The sequence below is a fragment of the Diorhabda carinulata genome, chromosome 1 (genome assembly GCF_026250575.1).
Source record: "Diorhabda carinulata isolate Delta chromosome 1, icDioCari1.1, whole genome shotgun sequence".
Lineage (NCBI taxonomy): Eukaryota > Metazoa > Arthropoda > Insecta > Coleoptera > Chrysomelidae > Diorhabda > Diorhabda carinulata.
The window spans coordinates 22,484,674-22,504,619 of record NC_079460.1 but is presented as its reverse complement, the minus strand read 5'-3'; the positions used below and the strand labels follow the sequence as shown (position 1 = coordinate 22,504,619).

The following is a 19,946-nucleotide window of genomic DNA, read 5'->3' as shown; positions in this document are numbered from 1 at the left end:
CAATACTACAATATCGCCCTGTATCTTTATTGACAACGTCCTCCTCCCCGTTGTGGATAACTGTAAATTTTGGGCCTAAAATACGACTTCCGCCTTACCTGAAAACAACATATCCTAAAAATCAAAAGACACCGGCTGCAAATTATAAAAAAACCACAACCTTTCAATTTCGGTGCATATTACAGCTCTATGTTTCTGTTTATGTGTTTTTCGATCTATGAAGCTAATTAGTCCTAACTTTGGATTAGAAGACAGCAACTTCTGTATCATCTAACCCCTTTCCGTTCCCTTCCATGAAATCTCACTTCAAAAAAAAATCAGAGTAACGTGGCAGCAAAGTTTGAATACCATTCCTTACACTGTATGAAGAATTAAAATCGGCCACTTAAGACTCACTCATGAATATTCAATGTCTTCTACTCCCAGACCCATTTTTACTAGTCTTAGTTCCAATTTAACCACAAATGTGCCTTCCAAAGATCACAGTTTCAGTTCAAGCCTTATCCCGAAGATATCCTAAATCACTCGGTATGTGTTAATTTATGAATCATAATTCTAACAAATGAACCAGGTTAGATTAGCATTGTATGCAAGTGCGCATACAATGCATGTCTAGTGGTGGATCCAGATCAATATCATCTAATGATATTTTCCGATGATATTGCTAGTTGTTGCAGTTTTGGGCCATACCGAACGCTCGTAATCTGCTAAGCTGAAATGGTCACGTTTGAATATCGCTACCCAAAATTCTACGATCGTAAACGATGGTGAAGGAGCTCCGTACATTCCTCTTTCATTTTCGTGGACATATTGCCTTTCAAAAACAAATATTTAATGATAAATCGATTCTGAATTGTTTCTATTTTGAGCACAATCTTCACAACCATTCACTTATACTATTTCCAAACAGTAAGAATCCAAAATGTCTGAAATTTGGGATCGAAAACTTAAGAGATAAATAAATTTGGTGTTTCCGAACCGAATCCACTGAACATTTAATTAGTGGATCTAATACCCAGAGCATTTCCCTTTTTTTTCTTAATTTTGGGACAACGTTTATATTATGAGTTTCATAATTTTCCATGAAAAACAACGCAACATGGAAAGTTTTTTCAAATATAATTACCGAACGCTCTTAACACATTTTATATCAAATAATACATGCATCGTAAAAAGTAATGTGACCCTTAATATCTTAGATCTATTAAATCATAAATCTGAGAAGCTGGAGATCCCAAAGAATCGTGTTTAATATAGCACGACATTCTGACGGAACATAAAAATATAATTCTATTCTCAATATAGCTGGGATGTAAATACTTCTCTTCTACGTTCCTCAACCACCTTCTTTTAAAGTATTCTTCAAACCATTATCTTCATTATATATATATATATATATATATATATATATATATATATATATATATATATATATTCAGATTGAAACTGAAAGTTTTTCATAATTTTGTCATTATATCAAATATGACGATAGTTCAATATTAAGAAATTCTATTCAATGACGTCCTAGACTAAACTTATTGTATAATTTATTATTATTATGGTATTATTTATATGTGCTTATTTTTTAAAAACATTGATTAATTACATGTATTAGCATATTAAACAGTATTGTTGGAATTTATTTCGGTGTATACATTTATATTAATATCGATTTCAAACTATAACAATTTAGCAATTTCAAGAAGTTCATTATTTCTCTATCAACTTGGCAACGTCTGATACCACATTGATATCACTGACTGTCTAGCTATTTACATGATAGTTTCCAAATGGCGCGCGCATATGACGTAACAATCGCATACTGCACCAAAACAGCTGAATACAGCGTCGTAGAATGAAAATAATAATTTAATTTTTTTTTTCAAATCTGTCGTGTCAAATCAACTCAAAATCGTTTAAAATAATCTTTGTGTTTATCCAATTAAACAACAAGAATTTTTTGTGTCACATCAGTATAAAACTTAATCGATTTAATTTCATAATCATCTTCAATAAAGTGATATGTTTGTTGTCACCTTTAACACCAAGAAGAACTCCAAAGGTTCAATGACCTATGTATTTCCGGAGGTGTAACGTCTCGTACCTACCTTAAAAATTTTGTGTCTTCAAATTAGATATACAGGATACATACACTTAAATTATAAATTTACAAAGAGAAAAATTACTTATACTGTTAACTATTTGTGTTGGGAAATGATACGGGGTGTGTGTTAGAAGTTTGCAGGTTAAAACGTTTAATTTTCAATCCTCTTTTGTCGTTAGTGCATACGATTTTTTCTCACAAGGATATTTTATGATTATTTCCCTGACTGTCGGGGTGCTTAATAATTTTGTTTGTATCAATTAGCCTCAGAACGGCTAGATCACCTTCTAGTTACTATTATTTAATAGTAATACTAAGTTTTTGTCTCTTGTTATCTGGTGTTTACTGAAAATATTACCAATCTGAAGGTCGTCTTAGCAGAATTGACTAATTCCACCCATCGTATAGTCCAGATTTGCAGACTTCAAAATTATCATCAATGAAAAACAAATAAAACATTGAATGACGCAGTTGTAGCATATAATAACAAATGTTTCTATGAAAAAATACTAGATCAATTATGATATAATGAATTTTTCTTTATATTTTGTTAAAATTTTCTATAAATTCTCATTATGCCGTATTCATAGACCCCTTTTATGTAACGACCATTTAGGACATTCGTTCGTTGTTTCTGATTTTCACACATGCGCTATTTTCCTGATCTCGAGAAGTACTTGAGAAAAGCGTATTTTTCTCGCCTTCCGCATTTTCCTCATCGAGGGTTTTTCTCTTTTGTTGAACAAAAAATGATATTTTTCAAGTTACTCGACAGAAAACTGCTTACGATACAAAATTGGGAAGCGGACAAAGAGGACATATATGATGATTTTTGTATTTACCGGGAAAATAAATCCAGAGCTGCTCAAAACTCAGCAAGGGGTATTACAAATAGTTGAGTAATTGCGGACAAAATTAAAAAATTCTGAAGTACAATAATAACAAATAGAATTAGGAATGCAGGTATAAGGTAAGAAGTTGATCTAGAAAGTTAGAAAGCCAAGAATAAAATTAAAAGCTGTTCGTATAACAAGGGAGAAAACTGCTACTTTTTTCCTCCCGAGATTGAAGTAATTATTTAGGGGAGGAAAAGGCATGTTATACATATGATTTTCCGCCTCCCTCAAATAACAAATCATTTTTAAATATATTATCTATGAAACTAAAAAATAAAATTTCTTTTAGAATGAAAACAAAGAAGTAGGTATAGTTATTCCAATTTTTGATTTTTATACCTCGTTAACTTACTACAACTGAATATTAAATTATAAAACGTAAATAGACGAGTAAAATATAACTGTCTGTGATAGAGTTTGGTTTAATAATGGTACCAGACGTGAACTGAGCCCTGTTTGTACCCCGTTCGTCTATTAGAACTTTTAGAACTCTTAATAATAAAAAAATTCCCATCCGTTTATTCAGTTTTTTGTGTTTAAAACCACATGCTGACAAAACTTAACGCAATGTTTCTAAACTGGTATAATTATATTCTGGATAATCTTTAGTAGCTTTGTCAACTGATTTCAGTTTTTCTTCACATGTTTTTCGGTTCTGTGAATGATCCACAGCAATCCCTTGCCAAAACGTGCCATTTTGAGGAGGTTATTTGAATACCACTAGAAGCTGGAACCAACGCAATTTTCGTGGTATTTTTATTAACAACATTATTATTCAGATGGTATCCCCCGGAAGTTCTTGTACTTGGCTTATTTCAACAACTTCAGTGACTCCCATAATTTGGTACGAATTTTTAGATTGTTTGAAAAAGATTGCTGCACGTATTCCTCAGCAACATTAATAGAATTCCAATTTCCGTGTTACTTTAAAGCAGGAATGTCTCCTCCAAAATTCGCAATTAAACATACTGAGGTTCTCACATGCCCGGTATAATTTATGGCATTAGGCAATTTTAAAAATTCTTCTGCAGAATTTTAACAAAAAGCAACTGAACCAACGAACTTCTATTACCGCTAACACCAATAATTTTATATACCTATTAAGCTCACAGGGCAGAGCCCTAGACTTACAATAATATTAGAGACTTTGAAGTCTGTTTCAATATAAATTGTTTTCCTTGTCATGGAGCTTGATCCATTCGGTGTGGGAACTCTGATACATTACTTTACTATGGTCGCCCATTATGTTTCACAATCCCATACTAGCTAAGATTTGATTTCTAAGAAATTGAGTAGTTTTGTTATCTTCTTTTGTACCTGAAAATCGAAGCGTTTTAAAATAGGCTTAATGGAAAGGTTATACCAAGTCATTTGTGTGGTTAAACCTCTCTTCCAGTCTTCCCTACTTGGTAAAATTATTTTGAATTGGTTGTTAAAGCTATATCTTGAGCATTTGGGTTGCCACATTATCTTTCGAAAACACGATCATTAATAATTCTTCATATAAGGATTAAATTAATGTCCCTATTCTAAAAGTTCTTCTATTCGTACGCGGTTAAGTACTACTAGATAAGTTTGTCCAGTTGCGAACAGTTAAGAATCTAGATAAGAGCATGCTCAAACCGTACAGTCTTGTGGAGAGCCGATACCCAACACAGATAAATTTCAATCTGTGAATGTTTTTAATGATTTAACGTCATCTTCTTGGTAAAGACTATAAAATCATTGTACTGTCGTTGGTCTTTGACAACTGTAAATTGAATTTATCTGCTCGTTTAAAGGGGTGACAAAATCGAGTCCAAAAATTCTGTTACATGCCTTCCTAATGATCTTGTAGAGGATAATGGAAAGAATTTATGGAATTATTGTATTATCAACTGGGGGTGTCTCATGTTAAATAAACTCTACTTCTTTGCTGCTACAGGCATGATCTCATAACAATTAGTTTATTTCGATTTTTATCTGAAGTCATTAGTATTTCAAATTCGACTACAGAGGGGTTACCATCTTGAATGGGACCATGACCAATTGCATTTTGGATACCTTGGACGCCACTAAATCCGTAGTTAGTTAGCTAAATTGTTAATTGTTATATGGTTTATTTAATGGTTTGTTCTCATTGTTAGTAATATTAGCTTTACATTTAGATAACGCCATCTAGCGTCAATAATAAGATTATTTTAAGAACATTCAAAATTATTGCAGGTCTAATAGGCGGTCGAAGAAAAATTTACAGAGTTGCATAAAATTGATATTTGAATAGGAAAATTTGAACAAGCCGAGGAGATGAAAAGTTTTCATTGATTTAACTTAGTTTTAACTGGAATTGTTCGAAATTTTAGCTGAAAAATATAAGGATATTTAATCACATTTTTACGCGATAACAAGTAAACTTATTTTTATGAAAAGCAAACTAGGGATAAGTTAAATATTTGAATAAATGATTATATCACAACTGTTTATTCTGATAAACAAGTGATGATGAAACAATCATATCGAGTTAATTTTAACTTCACCAGGTCGTGGAAAAGATTCATTATCTAACTTCAAATAACGGGTCTATTTTATTACCTTTTTAAAAAATTTTATAGCGTAATTTATTACAAATTTCTTCAAGTTTTTCACAAAAGTTACGTAGAGAGATCAACGTCTCTTTGACAAACAAGTTGCAGAAACAATTATATAACAATTAGTTAAGTAAAAATCAAGTTTCTTCGAAATTTATGTTAATCCAACAGACTTAATCAGTGATTGTTTTTAAAAAAGAGAAATTGCCTACTTTAGATAGTTAAAACATTTCAATTTATTCAAAAACAACTAAATATTCACAGGGCGTTTAAATAAGAATGATCGTATACCAGAAACCAGCTGCTAGAAAAAATTTATAACAATAGTAAACTCAGAGAAACCTGGAGGTTTCTACGTCTTAAAGTGGAAATATATATATATGGACCTAGCACTTTGCGAGAAGAACTGACAGTAGATAGACAACTACGAATCATTGATTCGACTTTAGGTGGATCATGATATTAGAAAATTAGCCGGAACAACAAGGGCTCTAATTGCTACAAGAAAAATAAATACGTAAGGACCTTCTTCCTTTCATAATAGCTCTATCGCCTGTTACTTCTTCGATATCTTTCCTCAACTTGGCTCTAGGTTGTAAATCCACCTATTTGGTGGTCGAACTCTACTCCGTGTTCCAATTGAAATTCAGCGAATGATGATGATAATGACGATAGAGTAGCACGATGTCCCTATCTGGAACTTGGCCGCTCTTCTAAGTTACAGGGAGCCTTTTTCAGGGCAGGCTCGGTTCCCATCTATTCGTACCTTCAGCTTATTTACTAGCCCTCTCCATTTCTGCCTGTTTATATCCATTTCTTTCCAGTTTCTCATCCTCTTTCTTTCCACTTCGTATTTCCTCTCCCATTCTCCAATCTCTCCGATTATAGACGGTATGTAGGTTTACAGAGGTCATTTCGAATACTTAATTCGTTAACGAAAACAAATTAATTAGTAAAATCTAAAATATATTCAAAGTCACTTAATTAATTGGAAAAAAGTTAGTGTTGTGTGGAAAAAACTCAAATATTGAGTCACTCTAAAGTGTTTTTTCACGAAAATTTTGTTAGGGGGATTAAGTTTTTCTTGGAACTCTGTATTTCTACTGGAACTTGCTTAACGTCGTTTTTGCCCAACATTAATGGTATTATTGAAATACTAATTGCAGTTATTATGAATAGGGAAAAGCGACCCGAACGTGAATAATCTCCAACATCTTCTCTGCCATCTTGAAAACCCTTAAACCAATCAACAACACGTGAATGGTACAAACATTCATTATCATACACTTGTTTCAAGAAATTATAAAATTCAGTTGCAGTTTTTCCAAGTTTCAATTGAAATTTCACAACAATCTGTTGCTTTATTTTTACAGAAAAACAAAAAAACAGCCCCTATACAATCGAAGGAACGGCTACACTGGTTTGTCTACAGATACGCATTCGATAGAATAGGCGTCAGGCTACTTAACAGCCACTCCTCGTATTTAAAAATTCGATGTTCCTTATTATATATTATATAATTAGGTTAATTTTATAAAATTCGGCTTTTTAATTTTCTTATTGAATTATGGCAAAATATTCAATTCTAAGTTGAATGGAATAGTAGTAAGAACTTTCTAATTTCGTGTATTATGGGTTTCACCTTCACGAAATGACTTCTCATCCATAAGCTCTTTAAACGTTTTCAATTAACGAAATTCATGCTTTAAACTTTGTAATAATGACATGAATGTCAAAAGCTAAATTAAATTTTTAAATATAGATTACTTATTCCATGAAAAATTTTTTAATTCGAAAAATATGAGTCTAGCGTAGTAACCGCGAAGTACCTGGCTTCTTGGAAATTCAGCCACAATTGATCGGTCCACGGAGATCAACGCGCGTTTTTTGTAAAAATTCGCCACGTCTGTGTAGGACTATCCATGCTTTTAGATGTTTTGGCGATGCCTCGAACGATTTTGCGTCGGATTTTGAGTTTGGACTCAAAACTGCATCCCTTTAATATACAGTAAATGCATTAATGAACGAAATTATTATATATATAGCAATATCAATACAATGTGCGACCGGTTTAACAACTTTAATAAGATCATTCATGCTCCCCCCCTAACCTAACCTAGTTTTGGTCTACGTGAATAGACAAATAAATCTAAGTGCCCTGTTTCAAAAATTTCAGCGGCAAGATGACAGCTAACAGCTGATAGGTACTTTGAAGATAGAATGTGTTTTCTTGATATCATTGCACTTCCAAAAATGCAAAGATTTGTGACCCAACTGTTATCTACGTGAGACTTTTCCCAAAGCGACAATAATATTTAATCATTATGGTTTTCCTGGTAAAGAAAGGGTCAAAACGGATTTATAAAATGCAAGCATGTACTTAAATATAGATAACCTGGTTAATTTCCAATAAATACACAAAAGTTATTACGGTTACTACGGTTACAACTTGTAAACAAATGTTGGTTAAAAGCTAATTGGAACGCAAGTTATAGTATCCATGATTTGTTTACTTGGGATACTACATTACAAACAAATATGTTTTCCACGTATTTTCATATTTGTTGTTCTATAGAAAAGCAGAAACTATAAAGATGAAATTTTATTTTCGTTATACTAGGTATCACCATGAAACAACGACGGTGCTAAAGTGCGCATGTGTTAAACGCCATTAACCTGTTTCATTTATATATGTAATGGCTGTTAAAGCACTAGGACATAAAGATAATTACTTATATTTTTAGTATACAAGTAAAATTTACCGCTTTTTAAATCAGCGGTTGAGGCAATTAATATTTGTTCCTTTTTTTATTATTCATTGGAAACAAATATGACTAAATTTTTACTTAACAACTTTAAGAATGTATATTATATGGTTAACCACAAAAAATTTTAACTAACCTTTCATGTCAGTCGTGTTGCTTTGTGGACTCATAATATCATTCAAATAATGCTCCAGTCCTCTCATATTTTCTAAAGGGCTGTTACCATTTGCGCTAACTACTCCGCAACGATCCTGAAAATAAAAGTTCATATAACTTATAACTCCTGCTACTTCAAACTTTGAAAAAAATATGAACTATACTTTACAAAACGACTACGACATAGTATTTATTACTACCACTATACCAATACTAACAATCACGCAATTACGAACGTTTCGATAACGAAATTATCGTCTTCAGAAACCGAAGGTAACTTAAGGTCAGTTGAGACAGTATAATTGTATATATATATATATATATATATATATATATATATATATATATATCTTACTTCACACTAAATTGAATTATGCCATTCTATTCTTTTAAGCAGAAATGTCTTTTTCAATCTTCGGAACTTATTAAATGTATTTACCACTTTTAATTCCAAAGGTAGCTGATTGAATTTTCTGTCACTGAAGATGATGGTACTTGTTACCAGATCAGAAGTGGGTATAATTAAGTAAATGTCCAAATTCTTTCTTCTAGTAGGATAGGCATGAATTGTGAAAGTGTTTGCGAAGCAAAACAACAGATTCTAAAATAGAATTCGCCATGCATTCATCTACACAAACCAAAAATATAACGAATAGCTCTTTTTTGTAATTTGAATATAGATTCGAAACTACAAGAACCTCAAAAAGGTAAACCATACCGAAGATGCGATTCGAACAACGAACAGTAAGTTGTTAAAGAAGTAGGAGAATCGAGCTGTTCAGATACAGATTTAATCGCAAAAGAAGCAGCATATAACTTTTTCCAGATAAATACAGACCATTGAAAGGCACTGTCAATATGTAGACCAAGAATCTTGATCGAATTTGAGGATCGTATTAAGTCACTGTTGAGTTTTCGAGCTTTATAGGATAAAACTAAAATTTTCTCAACATTTAAACAGAGACCGCTTTCGTCAGATCAAGATCATTGCCTATGATAGAATGTGAAGCTTGTAAATCTGGACCACTCCAGGTGTGGTGTATGGTGTCATCTACGAATAAAGTGAATTTACCATTAATTCGTAAGTCGTGACATCATTAATGAATAGCAAAAAAAACTGGACCCAAACTGAGCTCTAAGGTACATCACTTCTAGCTAGCAATTTACTTGGAACTTTGCAACTAGCTCTTACCAATTGTTTTCGATATTCAAGATAAGATACAACCATTTTAAGGGAACATTTCGAATGCCATAATATTCTAGTTTGTTAATCAGAATTTCATGATCAACACAATCGAAGGCCTTAGCGAAATCACAAAAAACTAAAGCTGTATAGAATTTATTGTTAAGTGAGGTGTATTGAGAACAGAATGCATGGCGGGCACAGTACGATATAATCAATTATTTCAAAAATTCCATCTTAACAACCTCCTCAAGTTCAGTTTTGCTGACTAAACCATCTACTTCAACAATCGTTTGTTGCGGTGGGTGAGTAGTAAGAGAAACTTCGTTTAGTCAGTCTGCTCCAACAGTAAAAGCAAAGCGACAACTTTGAAATCAGTTCAAATGATATTTGCAAAATAAGATTAATTAGAATAGTTCCCATTACTGTGCTGTAATGTTTTGACCTTAAAAGTGGGAAATCACGTTTTATGGTGAGGGTGCGAGAATGGTAGTTCTGAAGACTATGTGATGGGGTAGAGTGCATATTCTGGATTGTTGATCAAAGTCTTTTTATTTAATCCTTGTAAATCGAAAAAACCAACATGAAGGTTCATCAATAAATTCGACCATGAGAATAGTTAAATTTGCCGTGCTGTATGTTTGTGCTTAACTCAAAAACTACTGGACAGCACTAGATAGAGTGATTCAAGGAAGATTGATGGTGTATGATATGTCAAGATTCCGTGGAAATTAGTGGCAATAACCACATAATATCAAACAAAAATCAATGTTGCTTCTGTGGTTCTGTATGTTTGTGCTTAACTCAAAAACTATAAACGGATTTTCTCGTAGGTGTCCCTATCAATAAATTCGACATTGATAATATTTAAATTTCAATAACTTTGTATTGTTTTTTTCTTCGTGTAAACACTTTGAAATAACACTGTTACGATGTAAGTCTCATCAATAAACAGGAAAAACAAATATAAGTGATGGGGATATTGTAATTTATTATATACAAAATGGCTGATCCAAAATGATACTGTAATTTGATAAGTACGTAGACTATACTTTGACAAAAACCATAGAAACATGTAACAAGACACCATATAGAGATAGTAACAGCTTAAATCATTATTTGAAAAAGTGTAAACTAGGTCGTTATTTGAGCTATCTATTTATAACCAGGGCCGGACAAAAATAAACAATTTCAAAATAAATCATGACATATGAAGTTAATATAATAAATATATTGATAATTAAGCACATATTGAGATCTGCAAATAAATTCTTATATTATGTTCCTATAACCGAAAATTTAGTTGTTCTTTTTGGTTTTCCAGTCTCTTTTAAAATCGATTATAAAATTTCGCATTGATTAATTTCAGAAATATACACTCGGGAACAAAAAAATCGCCTCAAGTCGCACGCTCGCGGTCAAAAATCTTTAGCAAAAAAATCCATTCTTTCCTGATTATAGCATCTAAAAGTCATTAGTCTTAGCTTCATAATGAGTGGTCTATATTATTATAACGTCATTTTTTTGGCAAGGAAAAAATATCAATCGAAACAAAAATCTAAAATACAAGCTTATATTCGTCAAATTTACTTAGCAATAATTAGTGTTCCCTACCGAGGCTTTTTTATAAATCAAATAAGTTTCTTTACTCGATACTGTTCGATGCTATCCCATTCTTCAGTCATTTTAAGGCCTGATTTCGTGATTGGTGCAGCTCGAACTTCTCTCTTAAGTTCATCCTTCAAACGCTCGATAGGATTCAAGTCCAGGCTACATGCTAGCCAATCCATCGCGCCAATTTCGGCATTCTGAAATACTGCTGTAAGGAACCTGCATTATGTGGACGGGTATTGTCCTGCATTAGGATGAAGTTTTCACAGATGAAACTGTCGTAGGAAATAACGTGAGTCCCTAAAATTTCTTCTATGTATCGGTTCGCAGTTAATTCCCCCATTCAACCGCTAGTTTCAATGAAAACCAACTCGGTTTTTGCTTCCATTGAAATGCCCTCCAAAACCATCCAATAACCCTTTTCAAATGCCACGTTTTTTCTCATGCAACATCTCGCGAATCTTTCTTTAAATCTTCTGTGGACTCTTCCTCTTCTATCACTACCATGCAGGCACATTCTGCTTTCGCTTGAAAAGAAATTGGAGCCTCATTGTACGTCAATCTAATTAATGTGTTTTCTGGCAAATCGTAGACAGAATGCTCGGTAGGCCCTGATAAATTTGCTGGCCTTTTTGCTCTAGGTTTAGTTGCATCAAGTTTTTTCCTGACTGTCCAGTCACTCACATCCACTCCTCACATTTCTCTGAGCTCTTGTCGGACTTGAACATCTGTGAGGTCTTAACGTCTCAGCGATGTGCTGACAATGAATCGGTCACCTCTTTCGGGTATGCATCTTAGTAGATGCTCTAGACGGGTCTGGGGGCGGAAGTGACATTTACAGTCTACGTCATAGTATACTTATCGCCACGTCTGACCGCAGCATCGAAATACGAGATATGCTTAAAAAAACATCGAAATACGGAGTGTGAGTCTTCGATGAAAGTAGGTAACGGCGGTAAGCTCTGGAAATAGCAGACTGACTCATGTTCAGCGCACTGGCCTCTTCTAGCTTACTCTGAGTTTGTCACAATAGAGTGACCAGTTGAGCATCTTTATCACTTGCTGTGTCCATTTTCAAGTAGAATTCTTGCTTGTTGTTAACAGGGATGTGTATCGGTTAACGTTTGATGGCTAACTGCTAGTGGTGGGTTAGGTAGAAAACCTTTGATAAGGGTCAGTAACTTTTTTTCAATGGTTGATGTTTTATGAAACATATTTAGTCCACTTATGGTGCAAACACTTCTACTCAAATGACTAAAACTGCTTATCGAAGAAAGAGAAATTATTCCTAATCACCAGTTTGGACTTGGAAATATACCCTCGACTATCTACCAAGGCTATAGCTTAACCAACATTAAAGAAAAATCGTTAGAAGATAGAAATATTTATGCTTCTATCTTTGTTGATTTAGCGTAAGCGTTTGATAAAGTAACTTGGTTATAAATCGCGTCAGACAGTGTAATTGAGAGTGTTGGTGTAGTGTAGTGTAAACTGTTGTAATAGTAAAACCCTTTATCATCGAAAAGTGAATTTACATTGCTCCTCAACACTGTTGTAGGAACATGTGAATATACAAGGTTGGGTCAATTTTGCTTTTGATTTGGCGTCATCCGCGATAACAACCTCTGATATGCGATTGGATAAACTTCCCATAATCACAACGTTTTACACAGCAAACGCTCAATCGCCACAGTTTTCACGTCCCTTTAATTTAAGAATATTCACTAGGTAATTTTGAACCTTTTTCAACCAAACACTTCCCGTTTCACTTCGAACTTCGCGAGCCGTGGCCTATAGCCTATCGCTACTTCTTCTTCTTATTTATTTTTAAGATCTCATGATCTGTTAGTTTTGCAGGTTCCTCTATATCAGTTCCTGGGAGGTGGACTGCCAGCTGTCCATCAATCTCTTAGGTGGTCGTCAGGGTTCTCTTTACGTTGTACGATGCGTTGGGGCGTACCAGTATCTTTTTCTTTGTCTCCCCCATCTTACGATGCTTGCTACTTAATTTAAATAAAGTGTTCAGTATCTAAAGAAATTTTAGTTCAGTAGTACATCTCGAATTAGTGAAGCTTTTCCTGATAATCTGTAATTTTAATTGACATTTGTATCGAGCCAGTCCGGTTCCTGTTTCACCATTGATTACACAAATCACAATCTTCTTCAATTTCAATAACAAACAAGACCAATTATCAGGCCATAATAATATAGCATACAAACTGCTGTTACGTACTAAATCGTTTTATCTACATGATTATTATTTCACAATAAATATTACTGTAATTTGATATTTTCGTAGAAGTATTTGTTTATGAATAATATCAATTGGTTTATTTTGCTGATAGGTATAGCTTAGACATCAAAAATTCCTTTATGGATATTAAGTAGCATTTTATGTTGTCATTTTGGCATAAAAAGTGATATAGAAGCTAACAAATTCGAAACAAAGGAAAATAGGTATATTCTGCATTTTTCCACTCTGAACATGGTTTTGAAAATCTTCAATACCTTCTTGAAGTGATGAAAATACACTTAAGGAACCATATGGAACATATATTTCTTATACCCAAATGTTCAAGCAAAATTGATTGATTGTCTACAATATACTAAGAGACGCCTCTATCTATCTGTAAGTCACATGCCCATCTCAGGTTCACCATCATGGCAACTGATTTTGACCGACATTCATCACTGATTACTGACGTACGCGCCACCATGACGGAATTCAGCAAACCAATTGTAAACAGTCTTCTTTGATGATGCTTCATTACCACAAGTTGTACAAAGCGATTATATACATTTTTGTCTAGTAAGATCTTTTTTAACATTAGAAAAAATCATCCAACGTGTACCTTCACACGTGATTTCCATTTTTGCACGAATATGTTTCTTTTAAACGTTCCCTATCAACACCTTAAGTTGGATACACAAGGTTGTGTTGTAACCTGCTAGTCTAACTCACGCTGTCGCTCATGTTCACGTTGTCGTTGGGGAATTAATTGACTGGTCCTATTTGGACCAATAACAAGGGTTATTGTTTTTTAGATTCGTTAATACTGTTTCTAACCTAGTTATGGTTGAATTTTGTTAATGTTGCTGGCTGTGTATACGTGGTCATATGACCATTGGCTAGGCGCTAGAAGGCGAGCGACTAATATAAAAATTGGCGCGAACTTGACGTGAGCGCGAGCTTTTGTGTTTTTAAATCACATTTCGTAATTCAATTTATGTTGAACGCGAATGAGGGCGTCAGCGTACAAGTTTATAAATTGATCTTTACTTAGTCAATGCTCATAAAAACTCAGTATCTCCTCCTATTGTTCGGTTTTAAAAACCCAATTCATTTTTTTTTCATTGCGTAAACAACTTACCTTCTTCTCTTTTAAGTTGTTAGCAATTTATGAATTACTAATTTTTGATAGATACTGTGAGCAATTTTGCATTTTTTTATGAAAAGATCACGATTCACTTTAGTTAGTATTAAGAAAGTACTTAAACCAGAAAAATATTTAATCCAATATACTCTTCGTCACGAATTTATTGAGTGCTTTACAAGGATTCGAATAAATACGTATATCCTATCCACACAAAAAAGATTTACCTTGTGTATTGACGATAAACATATCAGATTTCCCTAGTTACTTGCTACTTTACACAAGACGAAATACTCTAAAGACCTTCAATAAGAGACGGTTTGAATAGCTTTTTTCAAGAATCCTGCTTTTCCAAAACAGAATTTTTTTTCATAAAGCCAAATTTATTCGAAAATAAATTCATATGATATCAGTTTTTTTATTTACGTTGTTTGATTGTACGGGGTTTGTCTCAAAAGTATTAAATCTATCATATATCCATGTCAAACCTTTCAAACATGGCGCCACTAGTGATTCTCACGAATTTGGGTTAGTTTGTGAACCAACTTAAGTAAAAATTGCTTTAATCTGGTAAAATCCAGATTAATGCTTGTGTTGACTCGACAATGATTCATTTGAGTCTTTTTTGTGTACCACAAATATGCTCGAGAGGTCATAAAATCACCAAAGATTACGTTCGATATTGAGAGGATTACGTGAGGAAATAACAGTTTTATACAAGAGTTGATTAGCTGCTTTACCACTAAAATGCTTTCGCGTATTCATTAAACCTTTCGTAGCAATATTTGGTAAGTCGTACAGCTTCCTCAGGTTCTGTACAGTTCAGACGTAACTACCAACAACTTTTCGATTTTCCTCAGGGTAAAAATTTCGAAACTGGTTCGAGAACGAGACGGTTGTAATTAACTCGATGAAAGACTTGCAGAACTTCAGGAAATGAAAACACATGGTATTGTATGATTAATTTGTTCCGTGTTCCTTCAAATTTCTATTAAAAACAGATTATGATGTAATCCGCTGTCATTCTCGTCGAAACGTTAGTTTTTGGTGATATTGAGTCTTGTCAGGTGTTTATTTTTCGATACCAATAACAATTGCAACCTTCATAAGTGGAAATTCAGTAGAACATTTGAATTTTGATGAATTATTGCGACGTTCTATTGAAATTTATACTGGGAAATTAAAAATAACTTTTTTTACATCTAAATGTTCGGTAAATTCTTTATGGTATTGTTAATATAGTTGCAGGGTCGACCTGAGAATAAAGTGCTGTGAAACTATGATCGGGTTAACCTGGTAATGATCTGAATGTTCGCAATCAAACTGGGATCACGTTCAATGTTGTTCAGAAATTGATCGAGTTATACAGGTCGTAATCATATAAAAGGATCCTTTCTATCCTGGTAAACGAGTGGGAAACTGCAATCAGCTGAGGGGTTATTTCTTTTTTATATGGTTTTTTGAGCTTCAAAAGTTATTTATTCATCTTAAATGGCTTTCTACTATTAATTCTCCAGAGCGGCATCATTGATAGGTTACTAAGATTTATGGTTTTTATAGTTTCTGGTATTTTCGCACAGAAATAACTTATTGCCTCCATGCAAAATCCGTTTGAAAAATATAAACCCGTTTGTTAATTGTAGAAAAATCTTTGCTTCGTTTAATACTCTTTAAAAATATTTAAGACGCATTAAAAACACATAAAAGTACATACATACATTGTATTTAAAGTCACATTTAATACATATACATAGCAATTACTCTTCCTAGCATTGGCAGAAAAAGTGTTTAAGTCATTATAAGGTTTGTTCTTGGTATATTTATTGGAAGCATTTGAATGAAACGGTTCACAAAAGATGCCTAAGTTGGTTGCGCAGAATCGTGATCGTACCAAGGACGGTTCTCGGTTTGGAACGAATCTACGTATAATCTAATGATGTGCAGACGTCAGATAGTAAACTTGCGCACCCGTTATACCGAGAACATGAGTAGGAGGATTGGTAAGAAACAACCTGAGGCGTCGACGCACACAGATGAAAAGTTATATTTATTTATTTTCCCTTTTTATACTCCCCAAAGAAAATTGCACGTGTGCTAAGTACACGTCTCAGGCCGGCTCTGTATAGTTGTCTTTTTCTAAACAGAAACTGCCGTAAATGAATGCCAAAGATTAATATATCCGCATTGGCAATAATAGATAATTTCTTTTTTTTTCAATTAGGAAAAGAACAAGTTGAAACACTCGAGATGCGTTTCAACGAGACGACCGAAACATTTTGTTGGCAGCCGCTAGCTATTAAACCGTCAACTTTGTGTTTACTTTCCAGGTTTTCAGTAAATGTTTCTACTGGGTGTAAAAAAACAAATTTTTACTTATTTGCATGTAGTAGCGTGAACCTAGACAATTCTGGAAGTTGCTCCAATATTTAATTACGTTAAGCAGTATTTACTGGTTAGCTAGATAATATATATTATTCAAAATTTTCGGCACGTGGAGGTAATTAGGTTTTAAAATAGATTTACAGGGGAGGTACATTAGCCGATACAAAAAACTTTTAACGGAATAATTGTTAAATATGGAGGGGAAACAAGAAACAATAACGGGAAACGTCTGCTTCATTTTTGACTTTTACACAAAGATCTATTATTGATTACGTTATAGCAGAGAAAATAAACAAAATAGCCAGAACTGAGTCAAACGCTAAGCTGAGATTCGTAGTGATAACTTCCTACTAGTATCAACGTAAAAAATATAACTTTTGAAGAGTCAATTTTGAAACTATGAGGACATATAAATTGGGAGAGGAAGAAGTAGCACCTACAGTCACAGAAAACATACGAATTAAATAACTGAAAAACTTTTCGAGAGACTTGGAGGAAATGTTTTCAAATTTGCGCTAAGCGAACCAGCAACGAAATATTAGTAAGATGGTTGGGGTATACAAAAAGAAAGTAGGAGAATAAATTTGCAAAAAGAATCATTGGAGAAGAAGGTACAAGAAGGAGACCAAAGAAAAAATGGAAATTGAAAGATATTAGAAAGGTAGAATCGAATTGGCGTACAAAAATACTGAATCGCAATCTGTGGACCAATGAGAAAAGAAAAATAAGTAATGAATAAATATAGCTGGAAAAAGAGAATGCGATAAAGATAATAAAAACAGCAAAAGTATGATGGCTGGGTAATACATCAAGAGTTGGAAAGGAAGCTGAGATAAAAATGATGGTAAGGTGGACGCCAGATGGGAGAGGAAGTCCGAGGTCGAAATGATTGGATTAGAAGGAGGATTTACAAACAAATCCCTATGAATAAGCAGAAATGGAGAGGTTTCGAGAAAAACGTAAAATCAAGACGATTTATCAAAGAAAAATTCAATAACTCACTCAATAGATTGGGTATATTCCAGTTAACGCCCAAAATGTTGAAATTGCTGTTACACCACTTTGAACCTATACCAAACAAAATATTTTATGTGTGATTCTCATTGTTCTTGCTGACTTGTCCCTAAGATGGCTACTTTACTTCACATACCAAGGTGTTGCTATTTCTGAGTACCCTAAACCTTTCACTGAAAAGGGCACCGATTAGATCTTCTGTTGTCTCTATGGTTTGCTCGCAGAATTTTATTGTCTTAAGTTGGTATTTAACGTGGCTCAAGACCGACTACTAGTTCAATGTAGTTTCAGGACATCGTAGAAAGTATATTTGTCTTGTTTTGGGCATTAAGTGGAATGTACCTATAGTCGGAGAAACAATTCTTCCTTCAATCGGTAACCTGACTTTTACTTTCACCACCGGTGAAAAGTTTTTGCCCACCCCACAATCCAATTCATTAAATTTCAAAATAATACACTGTAATAAATTTCTTTTCTATAATGTGAAGGTCAAAATGATGTCTTACAAACCAAAAATAACTGAAATATTTCTTCGGTGTTTATGATTGTAGTTTAGTCTCAGTTAGCCCTAGCAAGAACGTGTCGTGCTCTATACTTTTTGGATCAAGACATCTTTTGTGAAGTTCGTTTACGAATTGTTTTCGTTCTCGCAAATTCAGACTTGTAAGGTTTAGAATGGGAAGAACCAACTATCGGTTGAAATTTTTACATTAATCGCAATAGTCTTCATAGTCTAGTCAAACCATTGTCGTCGAATTAGGAATACCGTGGACTACTACTTGACAAAATATGCATCCACCAGGAGCTTTGTCGATAGAAAACGTTCAGGACGGCCTCGAAAAACCACAACTGCTGAAGATGAACGTAGTGTATTGATCAGTAAACGTGATCGACGACTATCCCGGAGATGGCAGCTCAGATCAATGAATATACAGAAATATCTCAAAACGAATTTACAAAACCTCATACAGAAAATGAAATATACAAACAAATTGATGGTTGTGCTGCGGGAGCTTCTATTTCAAGTGTTATAGCACCATTGGTAATAGAAGATCTTGAGGAAATTGTCCTTAGCAAACTTGATATAAATTTTCGATATGTAGATGATTGCATTACTGCCGTACCAAAGAATCAAATTGAACACACATATAAAAAATTCAATTCTTATCATAAAAAATCACAATCGAAATCGAACATATTAATAAAATCAATTTTCTTGATGCCACATTATATAAAAACCAATTTGGTCCTCAAAATATTCGAACTTCAGTGTCATCCTATGTCACAAAAAAGATCAGTTATAATAAGTTTGGCTGTTAGATCTATCCAAATATCAGATCCTGAATTTAGATGCTTGGCTATACAAAAAACGAAAACTACATTGAAAGAAAATAATTATCCGGAAAAAATGATAAACAACATATTCAAGAAAAGAATAAACAGATACTACAATCAATTAAAAAACAGAACAGAAACAAAACATCAAAACATGAAAAATTTTTCCTTGTGTGTACAAGGACTTTCCCAACAACTATCAAAATATTTTAATAAATATGATATTAGTATAAGTCATAAAGGACATAATACATTATCCAAATATTTCACTAAATTGAAATGTAAAACAAAAAACAAAAGAAGTAATATTATATATCAAGTGCCTTGTACTAGTTGTGACGCCGTCTACATAGGGCAGACATCTCAGTATTTGGAAAATAGATGAAAAGGTCATCAATACGATAAAAAAATAGAAGTGCATTAACAAACCATGAAATATAAAAAAAAACATAAATTCAATTTTAAAGATTCAAAAATTCTTGGAGCGGATTCTAATGCACGAAAATTTTTAAAATAAAAAATTCATTAGAACAAAAAAGCTATAAATGATAAAAAAGAT

The 19,946-nt window shown here is 33.3% G+C and overlaps 1 protein-coding gene across 2 annotated transcripts in view; it reads right to left on the bottom strand.

Moving 5' to 3' along the window:
* Positions 1–19,946, bottom strand: part of LOC130900917 (cytoplasmic polyadenylation element-binding protein 2) — an 86,738-nt gene that overhangs the window by 52,260 nt on the left and 14,532 nt on the right. For both annotated transcript variants that reach the window (XM_057811919.1, XM_057811928.1), the window contains exon 2: positions 8,469–8,583. In XM_057811919.1, coding sequence (XP_057667902.1) covers positions 8,469–8,583 — 115 coding nt within the window. The remainder of the gene's footprint in view (positions 1–8,468; positions 8,584–19,946) is intronic.